This window comes from Nymphaea colorata, chromosome 11 (genome assembly GCF_008831285.2).
Source record: "Nymphaea colorata isolate Beijing-Zhang1983 chromosome 11, ASM883128v2, whole genome shotgun sequence".
NCBI classification, from domain to species: domain Eukaryota; kingdom Viridiplantae; phylum Streptophyta; class Magnoliopsida; order Nymphaeales; family Nymphaeaceae; genus Nymphaea; species Nymphaea colorata.
Window position 1 is genome coordinate 5,845,143 of NC_045148.1, and position 26,266 is coordinate 5,871,408.

The window sequence follows — 26,266 nt, forward strand, 5'->3', positions numbered from 1 at the left end:
GTCAAATTTAGAAAGGTAAAAGTTCTCATGACCAACCCAGCATCTCTATCTCGCTAATTAGCTAGACGTAACATGCGATCACATGGATTTCCATTGCTGCTTCCTTTCTTATTTAAGAAAAAACCTAATCCATCTAAACAGCTCTAAATTGGAAATAGTTACAGCATGCATGCATCGCAATAACAAACACACACACATATAGTAGAAAACTTGAACCAATTTGATTGGCGCAGAATGCACGATCTTACTCAAGTTTTAGGTATAATCAAAACCAATAAAATATAAAATAATTCTAGACCTAATTTTGAGTACTTTGGTTGATCTCAGCATGAACATAATTTGCAGAATCATGTGGTTATGTATTTATTTCGGCCATCAATAAACTCCATTATTAACTTTAAGCATGATTTTTCATCTCCTAACAAAAAATTAATACGGTAAGCCCCCAATTAACTGACAAAATTAAAAAGACTTAAGTGCAAAGAAATACAGCTTGCTATGGCCTTTCTTTTATCAGATTGAAAACTGATAAGTATAAAACAGTAACACGCTGCTTCTTTACTACTTTGTTTTTGGCTCATATCGTGTTTTCTCTGCTATCCATGCTTTTTGCAATTCTGAATTGATTATCGCATTCTAACATGCAGTTCTTAATTCAATGCACTTTGGCCAGTATGTTTTCTAAAGATCCATTCTGCTGGAAAAATTAGCAAACGACACGAAACTCTAATTAATAGGTGTACTGCTCCTCAGTCCTCATCCTCCTGAAGCAACCTTGGGCCCTACGGATAGAGGAAAAGGGGAGGAGCTTTGACCTCTTTGGGGTTTCTTCCCCCATTCCGCTGGGAATATCTAGGAATCAAACTGGTAGAACTTTTTTTAGTTTTGGACAACTAAAAAATTGAAACTTCTTAAAGTATTACTTTACATATATATGCATTTACTACTCATTAACTAAGCGGTTAGTTATCACTTGTAGCCTTTTGTTTTAGACAATGTCCACCTTGGACATTCATAGAACTGTCATTTCTAAAATCAATTTGAAAATGTTAACTAATTATTCCATTCTTTGATTATGTCAACCTAATTCAGTTCATTAATATTTTGTAGTGGAAGCGTCACCTTGGAGCTAATTAAGTGAAATTTTATTCACTCGTATGCCTGGTTTCGACAAAAAATACCTTTGCCTCCGAAAGAATTTTTTGCTAGATTAAATGAGGCCAGAAGTCCCAGAAATTTGATAATATAATCATGGAACTTTTGGTTTGAGGTCCGCTGCACGTATGGCAAAACATGCATGGATGTGGAATTATGACCAGGGGCCGTCTGCATCTGGATCTGTCCAGCTTTGTGTTGCCAATTGATCTTCTCCTAGCGTTAGAGTCTAATAATATTAGGATATTTAGGAAGCCCGCTATTCCTGCTGATCGGATGCTTTTCTTGCAAATTAGATTTGATCTCCAATTCGATTTGCTAGCTCCTAGTGTGTGATACTCCTACCTACATTCTATTTGTTTATTTGTTCATATATATTTGAGTTTTCTGGCGACTCCTGGTCATTCGGCCTTCTTATAAATTAGACCTTATCACCAAGTTAATCACTTTGCACCAAATGAATAATGGATAATCATACCTAAGCACTATTTGTTATGCTTGATGTTCTGATGACTTCTAGTTATCTTTAATCTCTCTCTCTCTCTCTCTCTCTCTTTTTCTCACTCTCCTGTGCTGACATTGAGATCGCCTTTAGGAGAAGGAGACTTATCAGTGTATTTGTAAGTTTGGTCTTGCAAGCCTAACTTGTGGATATCCAAATGTCAGGCTAATGTCTTTCATAAATTTTTTGACAACCCAAGAAGCTTTCGGCAGCATTCGGCAAGGTTCATCTTTTAACATATGCATCATTACAAGAAATGCATGTGTAAAGTAAAACAGTGGAAAATGGAGATTGAGGGGAAAAGTTTTTGCTGCGAAGGGATGGAAGAGAGGCAGAGGCATGTGTGGGCACTGTGTGTGCAATTGCCACATAGACTCACAAAAAAAATGCTTATTGTCATATTGATATTTTAGTGTAATTTGTCTTGTTTACATATAATTGGTGCCCCATAAAATTTAAAATTTTATAACTAGTGCCCCTTAGCAAGAATTTTCTAGTTCGGCCCATGTATGGAAATCAAGCATGCCGATGATAGTGAGTATGGCATTGAGGTTGCCAGTTCAGATTAGTCTTTCCTATTTTTCCAGCACAACTATGGAATGAGTAAGGTTTTTAGTGGGATTTCAAAGTCATATATAATTAGGAGTTTCTTGCCTTGCATTCTGTTTTACTATTTTGTGGAATAGGAAGGGAAGCTTCACTATGACAAGATTTATGTTGCAATTTTTCTTGTTCAACTTTCCTCTTTCTATGGTAATAATCATGAAAATTCTTTCATGGTTGGCGATAGTTTGAGCTCATGCAACAAAGGAAAGGGGGCCCAAATCAAGTGAGGGAAGAGTGGTGGATGAAAAAACATTTTCAGTTATCAGGGGAATGAGAGGGAAGGATACCAAAGGAATTTGGGGGAGAATGTTGACCAAATACATGATAGTAGGACTCCTTTCATGGGAATTAATCTTCTATGAAATTAAACTTTTTTCTTCTAAGGAACCAGTAAATAGGAGGGTCATGTTCTTTTAGGAATTTGAAAGCGATATTTTGGGAGGTCCTCAATGAGATTATGGTCGTAATGATCAGCCTAATCCTAATATGCAAGTGATTTCTAAAAAACAGTCAAGGAAGAGGGGATTAAAAATTTAATTTGGAAATAAAAAAATGTTGTCAAATAAGTATGGGCAATGATTTTCATGTGGGAGATAAGATTATATACTGAAGTGCAAGGAAATGCTTCTAGGAAAGTGTGATATTTTCTAATGTCTGAAAGATTCTTTAAGAAATCATCTCTTTCAACAAAACGTTTCTGTAGAGTTGCAATCTAAATATCCCCAAATTAAGCTCAATAAGGAGCATGATATTGTTGTTCAAAAATTGAAAGAGGCTTGTGTGCAGTAGAAAAAAGCTTCTTCTTATTATGTGTCATGCCAATCTTAAAAGGAAATAAGTTATTGTTCTATTCACATGAAATTAATAACATCCCTAGCCGGTGATATGGAAATATTTTCTCTTCAAAAACAACATGGCAGGAAATAAATATTGCCCTATAGGAGATTAGAGACACCAATGTCTTTTATGTTGTTGGCTTTATCGAAGGAACACAAAAGGTAAACATTTAGGCACAAACTTATTAAAAGCATAATATTTTAGATAAGGAAAACACCAAAAATCAAATGATCTTACACCAAAATATTCATGTGGTTTGTGGAACAATTTCTCCAATGATGACATCATCCCAAAAGTAGGAGAAGGGAGACAATTGTTCTGTTACAGCACATACCTCTATCCAAAATCACTTTGGAATATTCCCAAATAAGAGTTAAACCCAATTTAGTTATGTGTGATGTTTTTGCTCAATTTGTTACTAGGTTTTAGGGTAGGTCTTAAAATGTTGAATCCCATTTTCAGCTAGATATGTAACTAATTCATTATTATATATTAAATTCTCCTCCTTCATCAGTTTGAGATATTTTCATTGGTCATTCAATTGATTTGCCATCATCTTATGAAATAATTTAAATATTGATGTGGCACAATACAGACTTATGCTTTAATGGATAGAGAAATAATGATCTTCAAAGGTGTCCAAAGAGAAGAGAGTTCCATTTATACCAGAGAGGGAGGAGGAAAAACCCAGGTCACATACGCACATGCATGCACATGTGCACAAACACACACACACACAGTGAGAGAGTGTGTGTGTGTGTGTGTGTGTGTGTGTGTGAGTAGATGACAATAGCCATGCCACTTTATATGAATCAAACATTTGAATGATGATCAGCTTGTCTCGATGGTCGCAGAGAGAGGGAATTGAGAGAAAGCCTTCTGCCAATGCATCTCAGTAGTTCAAATAGAGGGAAATAGGAGAAAGTTTTTTATGGGAAGAAATGACATTTCATCTTCTCCTTGCTCCATTCCAACTATTAGTTTCGAGTTCCTTGCATATCTCATGATAGTGGAAATTTGAGAAGGATAAACAGCAAACCATATTTGACGGAAAACAAAGTGCCTCAGTGAGATAGCTTATGAATATGGAAGACAAAAGTAAAGATATTTGGCATATGGACAACCAAGCAATGTTGGAGGCTTTCAATTATCATGATTTCAATTATAATTTGGGCAACTAAGTGATAAAATCAATCTCTCTCTCTCTCTCTCTCTCTCTCTCTCTCTGTGGTGAATTGAGAGTTAGGGTCTTCAGGTTGCTTGCTGGCCTAGGCTTTGAATTATCATAACTCATCTTATGCATGTGTCATTAGTTTCATCATCTTCTTGTTCCAAATTAGATCTTAGTGACATGCAAGATGTTTTCTATTTTTTCCCACTTTTAAGCTGGTAGAAGGAGTTTGGAGTTTATACATGGTGCTTTAAATATGCTTCAATTGGTTCATCTGGTCACCGATCAACTGTTTTAAGTATTGCAAATTAAGTGAAAAATATTTTGGCACATGAATGTATAGCACTCAAAGGTGCCTTGCCAACTTGTCTCTAGTTTTGTGAAGTCTCTTTTGCAATATTCAATCTAAGGGAAAGTATCTCTGCATGTTATCTACAAGAATAATGACAAGCAGACGCAATTTTTTGTAATTGTTAGTGCCAGACATGGTCAAACGCATTACCTAAATGCGTTACTATCTTCACTTTCTTCAACGCAAACTATGCATGCGTTAGAGAAAGCATGAGAAAATTACCCGAGAAAATCTCGACAATTTTTAAAAAAATCTAAAACATTTAATAAATTTTAAAAAATATAAAAAAATAAACATTAATAAAAAGTTCAAAAAACACGCATATTACGCATTTTTTTCATGTTTTTTATTTTTTAACGTTTTAAAAAAAACGCATCTAATTTCTATTTTATATGGCTGACTTATTTCTTAAATATTATATGTGTTTTTTTCGACTAATAGCCGTTTGACGTGACAATGATTAGGAATGCCATCTTTACAAACGCAGTCTTCTCTTGCGTCAGCGAATCCCACTAGCGAAAATCCTCCACCTACCCGCGAAAATCCCAGCGTTTTCCATCTTTTTAATCTTCCCCCTTTCTGTGGCAATTTTTTCCTCGCGTCGGTTGCTGCTGAGAAGGCGTATGGATTTCAGAACATTTTCTGCTCCAGCTCTACGATTTCGCTAGCTCCAGGCGACTCCACTATCCCTTTTTTCGCTCTTTCCTTCGCATCTGCTTTCATCTCTATTTTGCACTTCACGTTTCGCAAGAGGTTAGAAGAAGGAGCACGTGCCCTACGTTTTCCAAAATTCATCTTACTTATCCATTATTCTCTGTCCCCTTTTCTCATAATCTGAAAACAGACACCTAAGGAACTAAATCGTTGTTCCGAAAGGTAAGCCACTCTAGCATCTAAGGGCTCAGTCATATCTAATAGCTCTCATTCGTGATCTGCTACTTATCCCTTCAATGACAATACGTTATACATAGGTAGTGGATTGTTAGCTTATCTGAGCATTCGTGTTGTGTGAACTTAATTTTTCTTTTTAATTTGAACGCTGTCTAGCAGACGTGAATTCTTTCATACATCACTAATTTTTATCTGAGCATTCCTTGTCAAATGTCTTGTGAAAGTTGGGGCTCTCTTAAGCATGCGACTGTTGATAACGATTTGACCATATGAGGCTTGGACTCTGTTACCAGCAATCACACAGGCTTGAAGAACCTATTGGTCTGATTATTTAACCTGACAAACAAACATATTCAGTGTCACGACAGAAGTAGAAAGCATAATGGATTTTCTAGGGCGCACCATCTTCTATATTTTTTTTTTTCTACAAGCATAATAAAAATAACAAAGGATGGCATTTATGTTCGATCGTGTTTGTTCATGTGAATCACTCTTTCAGTTTCTTTTCTCAAAGTGAACGTTCTTTTTGAGATTAAAATTTTGGCAGTTGCAGCACAGATGCAGATTCTGAATCGTTTCCTTGCATATCATAAATGCACCAAACAAATCATATGGATCACATCTGCAAGATTGAGCACCAAAAAAAATGAAATGGAAAAAAAAGGTTGATAATAGAGAGAGAGTGAGGGGGGGCTTTTTGGAGGTCTTGGTTTCTCGTGTATACCCTTAATGTTATTGAACCACAGAAATTCATGCCTTCCAAGGTGGGTGGCATTTGACTTTTGGAATTTTCCGTCGCCATCAGTATGATCTTCTTGTTCTTTGCTATCCGTGTCCAGTCCGTATGCTTTTTCTTTTTCATTTCCTTCATGATTCTTGTGCAGTCTATACTCCTTCTGTCTCCATGATGCTTATACTTGCAATCTACTTCGTTTAAGCTCGCCAAGTCCTCCTGCAAATTGAAGACCTGGAAGGAATTGTAATAACAAGAAGCAAGAAATGCTTCTTCATGTGTTCCTGCAATTTCAAGTAAGCAGAAAACAATGCAACTCCCTAAGAAAGATGAGATTTATTTAAAGCTCCCTTACATATGCGTTTAGAGGTAACATCTGAAGCAAAATGTTGGGCTGCCTGCATCTTGAGAGATCAGTGGACTCTGTTGGGTATGATTATTCCATAAGGTCACTGCAATGGGAAGATTTTTTTCCGTTCATATCATGGCGCATTCCTTGATGTATGCTTCTTGTTTCCAAACTTCTTGAGATAGAAAGTAGCCTGTTGAGGCTAGCAGTGGAAGAAGAACAGAATAGGCAAGTAGAACGAATGTGATACCAGCTGCAGTCCCCTCCATGGTTTTCTCTGTGGCAGGTATGCCAGTCAGAACCGGATTTACCAGTCAGCCCCCCCTCTATAAGGAGAATCAATCAACTTAGTTGAACAAAAAAATTTGTCGTGAAGTCCACTTACTTCCAGCTTTGCTCCATCTCAAGGCCCCACATTTGTGGCCTACCATTGATGACTGAACCAAAAAAACTTTTCTATGATCAAACTTTTAAATCCAAAAAAGAAACTTCTGTGTATAATGTTTTCTTCTTATATATTCTAAGGTAAAAGTTTGACCTATAGGATGGCTTACTGGAAACTGACAGTTATTTTTCTCCTGTGATCTGAAAGCCTATGGCTGAAAGCATGACAAATTCTGTAAGCTTAATTTCTTGAAAAATCGTCCAAGTACATCCAAACCAACTAATTTGGTTATTACTTAAAACAACTTTAAATTTGAAATGTGAAGTGAATGCTGTGGAAGACTGTTTGCAGCAGATATACCATTGGTTTGTAGAGATTTTTCCCAAATGATTTTTAACCTTTGTTTTCCTGATTGCAAGAAAAATATTAAAGCAAAACCAAGATGTGGTTGATTTGAAATGGAGACCTGTTCTTCCTGCTTCGTGTTGGTTCAGATTTCCGAACCTCTGATTAAAAAAATTTTTGTGGTGGCTTAAATTTGGGGAGACGATGCATGTCTTTATGCCCTTAATCTGAGCTTTCTTGGATGTTGCTTTATCTGAAATGCAGGCTAATCGATTCTTTGGCTTGGTTAAGATCGAAAGGATCCAAGAATTTCAAGGCTTCTGATAAATGTTCACCTTCACTAAAATTCTTTCACCAAAAGAAGGGTTCAGTTCTTGATCTTATGATCATCAATGTCATTTAAAAGCAAAGAAGTCGTGATTCTTTTGTTTAAGGGAAGAGAAATTTTTTGAAATTTGAGTTCTATTCTGTTCAATGCCGTTTACGAGCAGAAAAATTGTGATTCTTTTTGGTTGCTGCAGGGCAGCAGGAAGCAGAGGCTTGGTATTCTGCTTAAAAACGATATGCAAAAACACCCTCTTTTGCCATGTGTCTGAGCCTGCTTTAGACAGACGACTCCCTCTTCCACCATGTTACAATGGTGTGCGCTACTCGTTTGTGCATAATATGAAAAAGTTTAACTTCCTAGATGGCAATATGGAAGACTTAGAATTAGATTCTGTTCTATTATGTAAGGATTATCTAGTTCCGCCACCTTTTTCTCTGTACTTTTTATTTTGGAGCATGCTATGTGCATTAGTTCCTCAAGTTGAAGGCATCGCCCATTGAGAAACAGTCTGTTTCCTCCTACTCTCAACTTCTATTCAGCTCCACCAATTTTAATGCTCTGATTACCTCCTCCTCCTCCTATTGACTCTTTATATTCAGCTTCACTAGTGCTTGATGCCCTGGTTTCCTTCCATTCCTAACATGTTCTGTTCAGCTCTACCAATGTTTCAAGCCTTGTATATATACATTCATTATCGATGTAACATGTCAATATCATGTTCTGCATTATTCCAAGCCAAATCATTTACCACCTCCTTGGATTCTAGTACTTACTCTGTCTTCTCTCTCTGTCTCTTTTGTCTTTCTATATAAACATGAGAACCCCAGAGGACCAGGCTCCAACATGAGCTAGTGAACGAGAGGAAGGAACGATGGGGGCATCAGACATCGGCCTTCCTACTGGGTTCTATCCAACAGTTCTTCTTCACTATCTCTAAAGGAAGGTTCTGCTTCCTTCTGGAGAACCAGACTTTATTGCAGAGATTGACCTCCACAAGTATGTTCCATGGGAGCTACCAGGTCTCTCTCTCTCTCTCTCTCTCTCTCTCTCTCTCTCTCTCTCTACTATGTGCCTTACGAGCTGCTTCTGATATGCTCCATAAACAAGAACATGAACCCCAATATTCTTCAAATTTTGTACGAGGCTGTGGGATGGTCCCTGGCAGGCAGCCCCCAGTGGGAGCTTCGATTCTCAGCCGGATGGTAGGATGGAATTGCCCCACGTACCCCCTCCGGTACGTGGGTATGCGGAAGCAGGTACGGCTAAGCTATTGGGTATGGGTTGGATCCAGTTTGGGTCAGACCTGATCCAAACTATAGAAATTGTTCTTTTTTACTCACGAAACAAAAGTCAGACTTACCTGCATTTTCTTCAGCCCTTGTCTACCGCAGCGATGACCGGTGGCAACATCCGGTGGTGTCTAGCGGCAGCCACGTAAGTGTTTTTTTTTTTTCCTATTACAACTTAGGGTTTCTTTTTCTTGATTCGAGGGCTTTTTGTTTTTTTGATTTGGGGATGTTTTTGTTTGAAGATTGAACAGTAAAATGATCGATATTTCGTTTTTTTTTTCATATTTGTTTGATTTTACATGTTTAATGTTTATCTATTTCTAGCTATTTTTGGCTGTCTATCTGCCGCCTCCCTTGCCATTTATTTGTTGTTGTGCTGGCTATCTGTCGGGTCGGGTGTTGAAGATTATCTTCAATCTTCATCAAACAAGTTGTTGCCGAGTGTTGATCAGCCAAGCTTATGTGCAAGCCTAAAAATTGGAACGTGAATGTTGACAACTTTAACTTAGAAGATGACAATGAACTTGAAGCTGTTAATTCATGATTTGAAGCACCTTTTATTCCATCAACGTCTTTTATCGTAGAAGAAGATGAGGATGAGTTGGGCATTGACTAGAATGATGATAATAATAGTGCTCTTATGATAAACAATGTTTTGACTTTCTTATGAGATTATAAGTGTGAACTATTAATGTTTTTTTTTTCATTTTATTATTTTTGAGAATATAAAATTTGTAGTACCCGTGTACCTACAATTTTCAAAATTGTTGTGTCCAAAACCCGTACCGCCATTACCAAACCCGTACTATACGTGCACCCATGTGACATAGTTGTCTTGCTTACTTAGAAACAGGTGACCATTAAAATATGATGTTGTAATTTTGGGAATAATGTAAAAAGGTCTACCAAATCCTAGCTTAACAACCAAATAAAATATTAAGAATGCATTAATCTTTCAGATTTAGTCTTGTCTCATTCTCTTTTACGGTCTTATGGAGCAAAACATTGTTACAAAGCATTTGGTCATTCACAGTATCTAATAGGGGTGGAGGGAGGGGGGCCCGCCTAGGCCGTGGCTCGCCCCGAGCTAACTGGAAAAAAAAAATTACATTAGAAAAATAAAAAAATTTTAGTTGTTCAATGTAGTTTTTTTATTTAGGTTTAGTTTGGCCCTACTCAAATTTGAGGTTGGATTATTTGACTCATCCCTAAACGAAATCCTGGCTCCGCCCCTGGTATCTAATCAAACAAAGCCCACGCAGACCTATAGATTACATGTATTTCCACCTCATCCAAACCTAGCCTTTGGTATGTCCCATGCCTTGTTTTAGACCTGAAGGACGTTATATTAGAAAACATGTAACAACATAAAAAGAATCCCACTTATCCAAAAATCCTTTCTTTAATGGCAACTCATCTAAACCTAAAAAATAGGCAGATCCAATCAAGAATTCTTCTAGATGTCTCCATAGAACATATATCCCTTAGACCTCAAAGTTTGAATGCTTATCTTACTTTGGAAAGAAACCTCAAAGCAGCACAAGCATAAATCAGTTGGAGGAAAAAAGAAATCAGTTGGAGGAAAAAGGAAAAAGAAGAATTAACAGAAAGGATAGAGAAGTTTAAATCAAAAAATAGGGCTTCGAAAGAATTTGCCAAAGAAAAAATGAAAAAAAAAAAGAGAAAAAAGAGACGATTCTTCCAAACCTTTCTTCTACAAAAGCGATGATCACATGAAAAAGGATGGTGTCAAGTATCATGCGTGGTGTGAGAAGAGAGGTATTGTCTTTGTTATAGTTTGTTTTGAAGTTAATTGAACTTCTGTACCTAAGCATACTTGGTGGATAAATTCAGGTACTGCTACTCACACAAATGTATCTATGGAGGGTTGCTTAAGTTGTCGAATGCCAAGTGATGTTGAAAGATTCATCTATGAGGATGACGGACAGGCTGAGGCGATGGAAACTTTTAGATTGTTGTTAAAGACTGATTGTTATTTAGACTTGAAAGAAACTTATATTATTTCATCATTTATGCAAAACTTATTTTTTATTTTTGTATTGGATAAATTTGGCTATTCTTGTTCACTTGGAAACAATAGGTTTAGTTTGTTTTAGAATTCAAGTCTTATGAGTTCAGGTTATTTGTCTTTCCTTGATAACCTATATTTACTCAAAACTATTATCTTATTCGATGAAACCTTGCATTTAAGTATTCGTGGTACAAAACACAAATCAACTGAAGAGAATTCTGTTGCATTATGACACAAGCTCTTAGGTCACATCCTTTAAACAGAGAATTGAAAAGCTTGTAGCAGCTAGAATACTTGTTTCCTTGAACACATTTTAATGTGTGCATTGAATGTATTTGGAAACAAATAAACATTAAGAAAACTGGTGCCCCATTAGATGTCTTAGAACTTATTCATACTGCTAATTATGATCTGTTTCCTACGGCTTCTTCAAATGGTCAATAGTATTGTATAATGTTCATAGATGATTATTCTCGTTATATGTATTTGTATTTCATTTACAAAAAGTCACAGTCATTGGATGTGTTTAAAGTTTTTAAGGTTGAAGTTGAAAACCAACTTGGCAAAAGTATTAAAGCCCTCAAATCTAACTGTTGCGATAAAAACTATGGTGGATATGATGGATCAGGTGGACAACATCTAGGACCATTTGCTCAGTTCTTAGAGGAATGTGGAATTGTCCATCAGTACATAATGTCGGGTGAATAAAGTACCAACCAAATCAGCACATAAAACCCCTTATGAAATGTGGACTGACAAGAAGCCTAGTATAAAACATTTTCATATTTGGAGATGTCCACTTAAAGCTAGGCAATAAACTTAATGAAGGAAAATTGGACATCCAAACAGTTAACTGCTACTTTGTTGAATATTCTGGAAGATTCAAGGTTTATAAATTTTATGACCCTATTCATAGATCTTTTTAAGAGATAGGAAATGCTCGCTTCTTTGAGGATGTAGAGTTTGGGGAATGTGATAAGATTAGAGACCTTGTATTTGAGAAAGAACGACTTCTTATCCCTATAGTTGCTATTGTTAAAGACATTCTTCAGTTGCCTGACATGGATCAAATAGCATATTTGGAACAAGGTGTTACTCAGGATCTCCCCGCTAATGATTCGTAGGTCTCTTCTAGAGATCAAACTCAAGCAACTTAAGAACAAGCACTACTAAGAAGAAGAGAGACGAGAAGTACAATTCCAGCTGATCATGTTGTATATCTCCAATAACATATTAGTATTGTTGAAATGGAATAACATATTAGTATTGATGAAATGGAAGATGATATTGTTAACTTTTTGTGAGGCTATCAATAGTTTTAACTCTCAAAAGTAGATCGATGTCATGCAAGAAGAAATCTTTGGTATCTTGTCTCATTACCTGCAGGCACGAAACCCATTGGTTGAAAATAGATATTTAAAACCAAATGAGATTCAAATGGTAATGTTGAAAGATATAAGGTTCATCTTGCCGCTACAGGCTTTACCCAAAAAGAAGACGTAGACTACAAAGAGATCTTCTCTCCAATTTCTTTGAAGGATTCTTTTAGAGTAATAATGGCATTAATAGTTCATTTTGATCTAGAGCTACATCAGATCAATGTGAAGACAATGTTTCTTAATGTTGGCATTAATGAAATGATATATATGGTGCAATCAGAAAACTTTACAGTAAAAGATGCAAAGGACATAGTTTGCAAATTAAGGAAATCCATATGCGGTCTTAAACATGCTTCCTGCCAATAGTATCATAAATTTTATAAAGTTATTATCTCATTTGGCTTTGAGGTGAATTTGGTTGATGAATGTGTACACCATAAATTTTGTAGAGTTAAATTTATATTTCTAGTATTATATGTAAGTTGATATACTTATTGCTAGTAACAATATGTACTCATTACATGAAACTAAGTAGTTTCTATCAAAGAAATTTGAAATGAACAATCTTATATCACCTCTTTTGTATTAAGAATTCAATGTATTCTTGAATTATCACAAAAGAGCTAATTGATAAAGTTCTTGAAAGATTTGGCATGAAGGATTGCAAACCAAGTGATACTCCTGTTGCTAAGAAAGACAAATTCAGTCTCAACCGGTGCCCCAAAAACCAATTTGAAGTGAAAAAAATGCAAGAGATTTTCTATGTCTCCAAAGTTGGGAGTCTCATGTATATTCAAGTGTGTACATGCCCAGATATTGCATTCATTGTGGGGATGTTAGGCATATACTTGAACAACCCAAGAGTGGATCATTGGAAAGCAACCAAATGAGTTATACAATATCTGCAAAAGGCAAAAGATTACATGCTCACACACATAAATCAGGTCATTTGGAGTTCGTTGGGTATTCTAATTTTGATTTTTCTAGATGCCAAGACAATAGGAGATCCACATCAATCTATGTCTATCTATTGGTTGGGCAGCAATTTCATGGAGAAACCTATGTCGAACAGACACTCTTTACTACTTTTGCTATGGCAGCAGGGTTTGTTTCTTGTTATGAGGCATCTAATTATGGAATATGACTGCGAAGTTTTGTCATTAAGCCGCATAATATGGAACCAAAGACCATTAAAGTTATATTGTGACAATAACTTTGCAGTCATATCTTCCAACAACAACAACAGGAGTTCATCAAAGTCAAAGTACATTAACATTAACTTATTGTTAAAGAAAAATTTTAAAGTGGTCAAGTGTCTATTGAACACATTGGTACAAACTCTATGAATATGGATATGCTCACTAAAAGTATTTTCTCAAGGTATTTCATGAACATATTGCTCATGTGGGTGTTTTACCATTTCAGGACTTTTCAAGTTAAGTGGGAATTTATACTTGAACACTTTTATGATAGGCATGTCTACCTTTTGTTATAAAATATAGTTATTTTTATATAGTTCTTTTAGTTCACTCTGAGTTTATTTGGATGTGATCTCACTAAAGTATAAGATTGGACAAGTTGGAAATAGGCATGTTAAGATCACATTGCATAATTTCCATGCTACACAACCATACTTGATCTATGTCATTTAATTGTGTTGATATGTGTGGACCACTGATAGGTTTGATTGCGACAAGAGTGATCATGATCCCTGTGATCTCATATTGGCATGATTAATGGACAAGATTGTCTGAGATAATGGAAAAGATAGCAGTTTTGAGCTCATAAGGATTAAATTGTAATGCATGATTCTTTCATGACATATATGACCCAGTGGGATATTGTAAGAAATCTATATGGTAGGGCTATATATGTGTTGATAGTCATACATTATAGGTTCTCTGTGTAGATGGACCCAATTTAAGGTAATGTAATAAGTCTTTATCTGTATTTTCTCATATGAAATGGTTCATTTGTGTAGAAACCAAAGATGATCCATATCTGATTTATGATAGACAAAACTATCATTTGGATGCTCATAAGTCTATAAATAGGGTTGTAGTCCCCAAGGCAGCGGGGTTAGGAGAAATTCCATTGTGCGATCTCTTCTATCCCATCTTAAAGGATTTCTTGTCATACCCTTGCAGCCTCTGGAAAATCCACTAGGCTCTCTTTTACTTATGCGTTGAACATCGGCAACGGTACGCTTTCACAAACTTCTCAATGTCTAGCATGATCGATTCTTATGTTTTGGCATGTATAGCATATTTGCTTGTTTATATCTTCAGATTGATTAATCCAAATTTGAAATTCATGGATCTGATGTGCATATGATGTCATATGTTTTTTTATTGATGTGGCAAAAAGATTCATGGTAAAACCCATGGTTCATCAAACTAAGGTTTTTAGGTCTGACCTAAGATCCACATTTAAGATCCTTGTTTTACTTCTTTATATTGACAAAATGACAGATTTAAGGAGGGTCGGATCTTAAATCCATGGTTCTCAAATCCCAAGAATCTTAAATTCAAGGCAATCAAACACCTCCTAAGGGTTTGGCCTGTTATGTTTTAGCCAAAGGGAATTTCCCTAAGTAAACATTTAAAAAAACTGATCCATGTCCTAATAAGGTGGTAACGACATTCTCAAATGATGGTGGAATTGAAATCTCCCGTTTCTGACTAGTAAGTGGAGTCAGTTGTCAATGGGTCTGTTGAAGAGAGAGAGAGAGAGAGAGTTTCTTTAACCACTTATTTGAACCTTGCTCAGTGGGTTTTGCTTCCTTCGTAGTTTAAGAGATTGATTTCCAGTTACCGAAACAAAACTGTTCAATATTAGGAGAAGGGGTAGCAGCCGGGCAGTGTCCCTATCTTGTGCATATGAAATACCTTCCAAAACAAGCAGATCTTTTCCTGGTGGGCACGCAAAATAACTCTAATCAATTCATTACTTGTAAGTAAGGTCCAGTGCTCCGTTCTCTTTCTTCTAACCTTTAATAAAAGAAAACCGATGGTCTGTTACAATTACTTAAGAACGATCTCTCTAATTCTTATAAATAGTAGCACAATCCGCGCACTCTTAATTCGAAGCTGATAACTTGGGGTACAATGGCTTTCGGAGCGAGGCCATCCTTAACTTCTCTAGCATTTCTCTTTCTCTTGATTGCGTCGTCTGGTAAGGATGATGATCTTTCCTTTAATATTCTTTGTTTCTTTCTTCTTCTAAACCTGGCTCTTCGTGTAGCTTCATTTCTGCAAGGTAAGTTGTTAGATTTCTAGATGAGGTTGGCAAACGAGCCGAACAGTGCAAAATTAATCAGACCCCGTTTAATATCATGTGAATGTCATTGTTTCAAGAGTACACCGTAAACTTCTTTAATAATTTGGAAACCAAACATTTCAACAAAAATTTTCACATTCAGTGTATTATATTATGTAATGAGAAAGGGTCCTTTATTGCTTATAACACGCTTATTTGAGCTGTTGGCCAAGCCAAGCACTTATAATTCATACGCAGCTTGCTAATTAGCTTCAGTTTACGAGTTTGAGCAAGCCCTTTGTTAGAGTACAGGAATTATGATGTACTTTTTGGGTGAACAGAAAGAGTATTTCATCTTACTGCTTAGAAAAGAACCAAAGCGCCCACCCAACCTCTTGTTTCTTCAGGGTATATATGGTTACTTTTAGTTAACTGTGATATACTTGACTTGAAGTTTCTTTCTGATATTGCTTGAAGGAAACTAAATTTGTTTATGGTCCGACTGATTTAATTCATTCTACAAGTTTTCCCCTTTTCAATTCCAGGCATCTGGTGCAGCGCTGAAGCCAGGTTTTGCCAATCAAGGAGCAGAACATTCCATGGGCCATGCCTTAGTGACCCAAACTGTGCCGCAGCCTGCTCGACAGAGGGGTTCCCAGAAGGAATGTGCATGAGGGAGGGCGTCTTTCGCCGATGCTTCTGTCTCAAACCTTGCGGCCAATGATGTGATGCATGATGGCCATGACATTATCAATAAAACCCAGTAATATATATATATAGTTGTATGAATAACGATAATGAAGATGGTGCTGCTGCTGGTGCACATATTAGGCTGATAGGCCCTTAATTTCATGAATGATATCTGTATATGTAAGTATTAGTAGGAAAAATAATGCTTCCAACAATTCTATTTGGAGTTTTTAGTTTTTCTGTTTTCTTGTCCTGCAATTTATGGTTTTTGTTCTTACATGTTGAATAAATTGACACCAAGGGCCTGCTAGATTTTGGTGATTTTGCTTCAGGTTTGCTTCTCTCTTGAAGGATCTTCATGAGTATGATCATCCTCTTTTAAAAAAATAGCTAGTGAGAGAATTCTCATGGCAGCCAGAGTACTCCCTGGGCTCCAGTACCTATGACAGTGACTAATAATATTCATGGTCAGATCTGAAATCGAACGACTGATATGGCACTATTTTCTAGCACTAGCTTACCAAGGCGGGAAACTATATGGGGTGTGTGAGAATCATTGAGGGTTTGTTTTTTTTCATTTTCCATAATTTTTTACACGTAACCTCTTACAATACACGCCTTTTAATGCAATCTCACATCTGCTATCAAAGATTACCTCATCCTCAAGCATCGAGCGATCTACCTCTTCTTGTGCCCCTTAATTTTGTCGATCCAAATCCAAACCATTTTCGTCCATAGTGAGGTTGATGAACGTCTTGTTGAGGAATGGTGCTTTTATTTAGAATGCAAAAGGATACTCCCAGTTTAGTTCATTGGTGTTGACAAGGCTCGAATCAAGTGATCACGTGAAATAAATGATATTAAATTGTTTGTGACTCGCCTGTGTTTTGCAAATAAGAAATTTTCAATATGTGTGTGTGTCTTTGAGTAAAGAGAGAGAGAGTGATTCCTTTAGGTCTACCACCCACTCTCTCTCATATATATATATATATATATATACACACACACCAAGTATCGCACCTCTGTAAGTCAATCTTTTGATGGAAATCATCTAGGTTCTTGATTACACGGTGATAAAATTGTGGATATCCACTTGGAAATATATTAACCAAACTACCTTCCAAATATCTGAAATACTCTTCAAACGAAACAAAAGGTTATGCTACACCCTTCCCCTTCCCGGCACAAGTCACCTAACCAAAAAGCGAAAGAAAAAGAACCTAACCAAGGTACGATCTTGTTCGTGTGCAGATGCATTTACGTCTTATGCACTGGAGAGAGCTAAGGATGCCCGCTAGAGAGAGTATGCATGCCAGAGAGAGAGAGAGAGAGAGAGAGAGGGAAGATCATTTAACCCGCAAAGGATGTCAACCCTCTTTCCAGCAATAAGTTTTACCAGCTACGTGGTTTTGATAGGAAGTGGCCTTCCATATACGGTTGGCAGATCTGGATGCTCACTACTTGGTCCAATGATCAAATCCCGGCAAGTCGTTGTTTCAAAACTTGCTCGCAGCCAGGACCAGCAATCTACCATAACAATTGCGTTTCAAGTTTTCCCTCCGAATGTCGCCTCGAATTTCTCTTAGGAGAATGGCTCCACCGCATAAGATCACCTTTATAGCTCGATCTATAGGTACTCCAGAGAAAAACCTACTTGAGGATGGATACAGGGTCCAATATTCTCAGCAGCACTACCATGAGTTGCAGACACCTTCAGATCTAGTGGGCTCACCGAAAGAGAGAGAGAGAGAGAGAGAGAGAGAAGCTACAACTATTCAAACAGGACATGGACCTCTTACAAGGCGATGGATTAGATCAACATACATCAGGAAGGCTCTTGCCCATTTATTCCTTTGTCATCTCTACCATACTCGTCAGCGTCGGCCTTCTGTATCTTCTCAAAAGCAGTGATGAACAGACAACACTTACGGAGGAGAAAGCCATGCAGGCTCCAGAAACCCACGGTGGCAGCCTCATCTTAAGGACAGGAAACAGAGCTCCTGCTGCCAGGGGAATTGCGAGGATGTTGTAGCCTATTGCAAATACATAGTTCCAGCGTATTCTTGCAAAGGTCTTCCTCGACAGATCAATTGCAGTGATAACATCCTCAAGGTTGCTCCTCATCAGCACATAATCTGCGGCTTCAATTGCTATGTCGGTTCCAGCACCAATTGCCATCCCTACATCGGCCGCTGCAAGGGCAGGTGAATCATTGATGCCATCGCCAACCATGGCGACCACCGTCCCATCCTTTTGAAGAGAGCGAATCGCTTCAGCTTTCCCAGCTGGCATCACTTCTGCTTCTACGTGTGAAATACCGACCTACATTCACAACAAAATATCAAGGATTTTGGTCAGCTCCAGGGAAGTTCATCGTTGTCATGAAGAAGCTGGTTAACTGGAACAGACTCAGCATTCTCCAACAACAATGGACACTCATAATGTTCAACAGATTTAAAATTTTCAAAATTTTTAGACGAGACTGGCTCTTCAAAAAGAGTGCATTTTTTCTTTGTTTCATTTTTTTCAACTTTCAAGCAGCTAATGAGTCCTACCAACTTGTAATGAAGTCCAACATTAGTGAGCTGAAAGATTGAGACTAATTTATAAGGAATTTTATATAGACAAATTTCCTACAACTTCCAAATCATACGAAGATGATCTTGTCAGACTACAGACCAACAGCCACCGCTCAAATAGCTGCAGCTTTAAGCTTCTTGTCATACACACAAAGATCCAGAAGCCTAGATTTTTGTTCCAGTATTTTAGGGATTTCTTAACTAACGAATCAAATGTATAAATTTCTCGTTTTGTAGAAGACGATTCATTGAATGAAGAGATAACCTCCTTGGTCCTTGATAATTGTGAACAGGCCAAAATTATCGCTTCTTGATCATCACCAACCCCATCATTGGCGGTTTTGCTGTCAGAACTTATAACTTTACTGACATCTGAACTAAGCAAAGAAGCTCAACAAGTGTACACAGATCCTGGCTCAACGAGTGGATACAGATGCTTACCAGCACGAGCACAAAACAAAGATTGATTCTCTCAAAATCCACACCCAAAAAAAAAAAAAAAATCAAAAGGATTTTCAAGCACATAAAATACAGCCTGTCTTGCCCACAATATGCCCCAATACTTTAAGTAGAACAGGGTCATATCACATCTTTTCATAACCAACCAATTCCACTGAAACTGTATGGTCTTTCTCTTCTAGTTATTTCAAGCTAATACTAAGTTATGGTATCACAGATACTGTTTGAGACACCTACATTACGTGCCTAGTGCACCGTATTACTAGTTATCCTAGCTTCGTTTTTCTTTCATGTCCTATGACATGCTCTTCTCTTTTGTTGTTCCCAATGTTTGAAATTGCAGATGAATTTTACTTGTGGCGCCTTCAGTTCATCAATAGTTCATTGTCATTATTTATCAGGAAAATCCATATATCCAAATATGCAAGGTAACATGTAAACAATTAACCATATGCTAAGTAGTCAGGAGCAGTAGTCACTGCCAGGCTGAGTTCTTGGAAAACTCTCATTTTAAAGTTTAAACTCTATCATCTGTTGAGTAGGACCAACTAGGCCCCGCCTAGGCCTTCCTATGGGGTCTGCCACCTAGGTCTGCCTAGCATTTTTAAATACATAGAGCCAGACCTAATAGACAAGCTATAAGTTAGACTTTGGTGAATCAACCCAAGTTGCAAATTATCAGTTTCAAGCTGTAACAATCTAGATACGCACCTCTTTAGCTATAGCTCGAGCTGTTCTCAAGTTATCCCCTGTCACCATGACTGGTACAATGCCCATTTTTTTTAGGGTTTCAATAACAACCGTTGCCTCTTTCTTAAGGGGATCTGAGACCACCAAAATGCCAACAAAGGAACCATGATAAGCCACAAGTATTCCAGTCTTAGCATATTCTTCCACTGCCATCAAGTACTTCTCAGCCTCTGAAGGTATTGAAACCCCTCTTTCAGATAGCAGCATGCGGCTACCAACCTGTTGAAACAATGGCTGCCATTAGAAAATATATACAGCAGATGAATTTCCAAATGCTTTCATGGTAATAAAGGTGCCATTTCTAGAGTTTGTATCATCAACTCACCAAAACTAACTTCCCATCTATCATGCATTGCACACCCTTGCCTGGCAAAGCAGAAAAGTCTGTAACGTGATCAGCCCAAAAGGAATATTTTGATTCCTCTGAATGCGCATCAGAACCCTTAGTGATAGGATCTCCACCATAAAAAAGGAAATGGTGTGTATACTCTATAATTGCTCTTGCCAATGGATGCTCGCTACTTGCCTAAACACGAGAAGTATGGGATAGGTCAATATTATTTTCAACATGTGGAAAAAGAAAAGAATCAACCATGATGCAAACTACACCATGTGAGAAATGGATCACCTCAGCAAAAGCAACCAACTCCAGAAAGTCACATAGATCCATATCTGTAAAAATCTTGATTGAGGTAACAGCTGGCTTGCCCTGTGTAAGGGTACCAGTCTTGTCAAAGACAACATACTGAACCTTTTGGGCCCTTTCCAAGGCATCTCCACCTTTGATAAGAACTCCATGTTTAGCCCCAACACCAGTCGCAACCATGACAGCTGTAGGTGTGGCCAATCCAAGTGCACAAGGGCAGGCAATAACCACAACCGATATAGCAAACATGAGGGCAAAAACAAAATAACTACTATTTGCAGGCAACCATGCTTCTGAGAATGCACCGAAGGTGCCACAGAAGTACCTATAATCAAAGAAAAGCAGCAAAAGTTTGAAATGTGCATACTTTTCTATGCTTAGAAGCACAACTTCAAAATAAATGAACACTCACCAGCCAAAAAAGGTCATCAACGACAGCAGCACAACAGTTGGAACAAAAATGCTAGCAACCTGTACATAAGATTTTATTAGGAAAGTCCAATATGGACCATCACTAGGGACACATCAAGATTGTAACGAATTTAAGAAATGAAGACAAGCACCTCAGGATTCACATGCCATATTCTTAACTGAATCAGAATGGCAAAAAGATGACAATTCAGACAGTCTATCACTATTCAGATTACACAAAAGCCTTTGCCTTCAAAAGATGTTTTGAACGCCTACTTAAAAAGGACGAGCAAAAACCATTTGAGAAAGCACTTCTACGCAAAGATCCCAACAGCTTTCTCATGCCAATGAACTCCTAACGGCCTTAATATTTTCCATCAAGGAAAGGAATGCTCCTTCCCTTCCTTGGGTGTCATCCTATGCCACCATTATGTAGCAGAAGTACTCCTCCCTCTGGGATTCAACTTTATCCATAATCAGGTGGAAGAAAATGGGCCTCTCCATTATCACCTCAGGTTGTCCTCATCATAGCTTTTAATGTTGCTTTTCTTTCTGCCTGAAATTGACTCTTCCAGAAAGTTCACCATCTTTTCTCATCATAGCATGAAACAAATGCATAAGAATGAGATTTCCACAAAATGGCAAGTGCATGCTGAAACACACATGCATGTGCACGTATCTATATTCTCATGATTACATGCATGTAAATTTTTTACGCACTTCTAAACTTATATTCATCGGAGAAACATCCATTTCTTGGACGAGAAAAAGTTCAACAAGAGATATTTCTCATAAAAAGCAATTTAGATGCCAAAGCAAAACTTCTGATATCAGAAAGCCGTTAAAAGAAAATAGCTTCCAAAATCAACTTATTTAGCAGCTTAAAACTACAAATAAAAACTACATCATAAGATATGTTGATATTGTACATGTGCCTAACGTCTCTAAATAAAGAAAACAAGAAAACAGACAGTCTTTCAAATCACTAAAAAGAAACAGATCAAGAATACTGTCTTGCTTTTACAAACATAAGCAAGGTATCATTTCAATCACCATAGATGGCCCCAAAAGATACTCACAAAGTCTGCAAATTTCTGAATGGGTGCCTTTGACATTTGAGCTGTTTCTACTAAGGATATTATCTGGTTTAGAACAGTACTGGACCCCACTTTGGTAGCTTTTATGTGCAGAACTCCATGTAAATTAATGGTGCCTCCTATCACCGAAGAATTGAGAGTCTTTAGAACAGGTTCAGCTTCACCAGTAACCATACTTTCATTAACATGACTGGAACCCCATACCACCACACCATCAGTAGGAACTTTTGAACCAGGAAGGACTTTCAAAACATCACCACGCTGAACTATTAAAGAATCGATCTCTCGTTCTCCAATGCACTTTCCTTCAGGCATAGAAAGAAAAATTCTGTTCATTCAGTAACAACTTGCTCATCCAATCACTTTTTTGGATTGAAAATCAAAATAAGTGTTCTAAAGAACTTTACTATGCTACTTGCAATGCAAATCATTAGATTTCAGAGCTCTTCTTATAATGTGAACAATGGGATATTTTTCCAAGCCTGGGATAAGCATGAAATCAAACAGGAATTGAATGCAGAAAAACTGATAAAGATAGATTGAAAAAGAATGTAGAAGCTAACCTGAATCCATGATAAGAAGCAATGCAGTTGCTGGAGCAAGTTCTATAAGTTTCTTGATAGCTTCTGATGTTTTTCCTTTTGCCACAGCTTCAAGGTACTTTCCCCATAACACAAACGTTATCAGCATAGCACTTGTCTCAAAGTATGTTGGAGACCAAAATCCAGTCATGGCCCCATACAGCAATGCATAGACAGAGTAGAAATAAGTAGCTGAAGTTCCAAGTGCAACCAATACATCCATGTTGGCAGACCCATGACGCAAAGCTCTGAAAGCTGAGACATAGAAGCGTTTGCCAATAACAAATTGAACTGGAGTAACTAAAGCCCATTTTAGCCAATCACCAACAAAAAATGGGCCACAGCGCCGCAGTAGTAATGAATGAAGATGCGGTATATGAGGGCATACCACCCCTATGAGAAAAACTGGGACCTGTTAGGATCAACAGGGCCTCAAATATTTTAGCATACTGGTCAAAATTGACAACTGAACAGAGGGACTAACACAAAAAACAACCATGCACATCTGATAAATACAAGACCAGCATATTTATAAAAACTACAAAACATGTAGAATTTCCATACTTACGCAAAGGTACAAGCTCGACATGAAAAGTCGAAACATCTTTGACGACTCTTCTACATCAGTAGCAATGAATTTCAAGTATGGATTCTGAAGAAGAGCTTCAAATTTACCACCACTTTCTCGATATATAGATTCAACTATTGTTCTCAAACCAGTGACTTCTGGATCATATAAAATTTCCAATTCCGAGGTTTCCTTATTCATGACAAAATCCCGAACTCCCTTCAAACGATTAAGTAGACCGTCTAAGAGATGCAAATCCGTTTCATTATAGAGCCCAATTATGCCAACAGAAATTTTATCTTGTTCACTACTCTGCAGAAATGAAGCATCAAAGCCAGCATCTTCAATCGCCTGCACTATCCGTTCCTTGCTGATAACATCAGGATCATACTCGACCTCCCCTGAGGAGGTTGCTAAAGCGACAGCGGCATGTTTAACGCCTGGCAGCTTTCTCAAGATGCCCTCCACAGAGCTTACACAAGCTGCGCAGCTCATTCCTACAATCCTGAATTGGCCGATCAAGGTCCCGTGCTGCTTTGATGAAGAGAGAAGAGATTCCTTCAGGATTTCGGCGTCGAACCCTGCATCTTCAATTGCTAGTTTAATCCCTTCTTCCTGCATCACACGTGAATTCGTTAACGGGAAAACAAACAACAGAGGGAAGAAGATTTTTGCAAGAAACTAAAAAATTCAGCCGAATGTTATATTAACGAGGCCCAATAAAACATAATTTTCATCAAATACACTAAAAAAGTCAATCAATTAGCCATAAATGTTCCTGTTGTAAACAAGACAGAAATTAATTGATGTTTCTTTTTCATTTTTAAACCAAAAGCAAATCATAGCTGAGGAATAATTGAAGGAAAAACATCGACTGTAAATTTTTTACAATATATTTACACCAAACTAGAATCAAACCTCAGCGTTGGCTTAAATTCTCAAAAACAATCATTTGCTCCAGTTTCTTAAGAAAAAGCAACCTGGTGATCGTAAATGCCGGAAATTTATCCTCATGAGCTTTAGTACGAAATTGTACAAACAAGACTCACACCGCCGATCAGGCGACAAACAAGATTCTCATGATAAATTGATTAGCAATCGCAAATTTCTTAGGAAAATTCTTCAGAAAAATCCGATTTATGATTTCCAAGTGCTTGCAGAAACACGTGGGAGAATTGCGAAAAGACAATGAGCAAGAGAACATGAGAGAGGGGCGTGCCTCGATGACAGAAGGATCGAAGAGGACGTCGGCCTTGTTGTGGAGGAGGGCAACGGAGGCCCGGATGACACCTGGGAGAGAGCAGAGAACTTGCTCCACGGAGCTGGAGCAGGCCGTGCATGTCATGCCCGTTATCCTCACCTGAATCGCTTTCCCCTCTCTCTCGGCAGAGAGGCCACCGCTCTCGACGTCGTAGTGGCCATCGCCGTCGCCGTCGCGGTCGTCGTCGAGCAGCCGCACCTCCTCTAGGTTGTCCCAGTCGTCCCCCCTCCACACGCTCGCTAGCTGCAAGTCTCTGGAAACTTTCCTGCCCCACGCCATATCCTCTTCTCCCTTCCTCTGCTTCTCTTCCTTTGTCCGTCACTCCACTTCCATTAGCTTCTCCTCGTCGGTTGGGGGAAAAGATAAGACAAAAGTGGACATGGAACCTATGACAGGGACGGAGAGAGAGAAGGGGCTGGAAGGAGAGAACCAGGGAAACGGGGAAGAGTTCAGCGGATTTGCCAGCTGACGGTCTCCGGCGTATGTTTGTTTATTTATCTTTTAAAGTTTAAAATTCCTGATATTCAGTGAACCCGTAGCTGCGAAAAGTCGACTTTTACCTCTTAATGTTCCTTTCATTTTTTTTTTTTTAAAAAAAGCTAACTCTTTTGGCGCTTTGCAAACAGTATTTAGGTTTTCGATCGAGGCAGTGAAGATGAACCAATCACTTAAAAAAAAAAAAATGCAATGGCACCCTTTCTTCTATTTTTCCTCGTGGCCTGGCTCTCCAATGTGTGAAAATTTGCTTCTGCTTATTTTAAAGAAAAATATTTAAGAACAAAAAAACATGAAACATATAGCTTAGCTGGTCAAGTCATGAGCTTATCAAAAAAGAGGTTCTTGATTCGATTCTTGTAAGGGTTATGCTCATGTGTATTAAAGTGATGAGGTGTGACATTCAAGTTGAATGGTATACTTCTGCTTAAAGTGATGAGGTGTGACATTCAAGTTGAATGGTATACTTCTGCTGACACCTCGTTACTGCAATAAAAATAAACCTATCACTCACTTAAAAAAAAAAACAGTCCAATTCTAACCAACTGTAATTGTTTGGGGATGGATGCTAAACAATTTTTAAACACAATACGTTTCGGAAAACATGAAATAGAGAGCTTGAGAAAATCTCAACATCAACTCAATTATCTTTGTTTCAATGAGAATTACGCTGAAACAGAAGGTTGAAAAATAAAAAATTAATTACAGGTTTTGGATCACACCTAGATGTATAAAATCAACCAAACAAGAAAAGTAGTATAAACTATAAAATCTACGTATGCATAAACCATTACATAGATTTATATATGCACATATCTATATAAAGAGAGAGAGAAAGATGCCTACTTCTCAAACTTTTTTATAAAAGGTTGCATGGTTTATATTATTTTGCATATATATTTTTGATAAAAATGGAAGTACAGCACTAATGTTAAGTGATTGATTAGTAGTTCATAGAATGTCACGTTCAAAGTTACTGTGTCAATGTACAAATTTTCATTCACATTTTCTCGAAAAAATAGTTTTACACGTGACAGCACAATAATAATCAATTAAGTAGACCAACGATTGACAATCAATTTTCATAATTGGCATATTTATTAATTTACATATTTTC

The 26,266-nt window shown here is 37.5% G+C and overlaps 1 protein-coding gene across 1 annotated transcript; it reads right to left on the reverse strand.

The window, feature by feature from the left end:
- Positions 1 to 17,373: 17,373 nt before the first annotated feature.
- LOC116264214 (cation-transporting ATPase HMA5-like) lies at positions 17,374 to 25,139 on the reverse strand. The gene is made up of 9 exons (XM_031644307.2): positions 24,613 to 25,139; positions 23,394 to 24,008; positions 22,808 to 23,237; positions 22,227 to 22,549; positions 21,149 to 21,207; positions 20,719 to 21,061; positions 20,416 to 20,616; positions 20,052 to 20,309; positions 17,374 to 18,624 (listed from the first exon to the last, which is right to left on the reverse strand). The coding sequence occupies exons 1-9, from the start codon at positions 24,931 to 24,933 to the stop codon at positions 18,148 to 18,150; spliced, it is 3,027 nt and encodes a 1,008-aa protein (XP_031500167.1). The 5' UTR covers positions 24,934 to 25,139; the 3' UTR covers positions 17,374 to 18,147.
- Between the last annotated feature and the right edge of the window lie 1,127 nt (positions 25,140 to 26,266).

What these genes read in the sequence shown, in the direction of transcription:
- LOC116264214 (XM_031644307.2), bottom strand. Translation starts at nt 24,933, where the DNA reads ATGGCGTGGGGCAGGAAAGTTTCCAGAGACTTGCAGCTAGCGAGCGTG. An exon ending in TTCAGAAATTTGCAGACTTT is followed by an intron (nt 21,208 to 22,226) that starts GTGAGTATCTTT and finishes TCTTATGTACAG; the next exon opens with GTTGCTAGCATTTTTGTTCC. An exon ending in TTGATGACCTTTTTTGGCTG is followed by an intron (nt 21,062 to 21,148) that starts GTGAGTGTTCAT and finishes CTTTGATTATAG; the next exon opens with GTACTTCTGTGGCACCTTCG.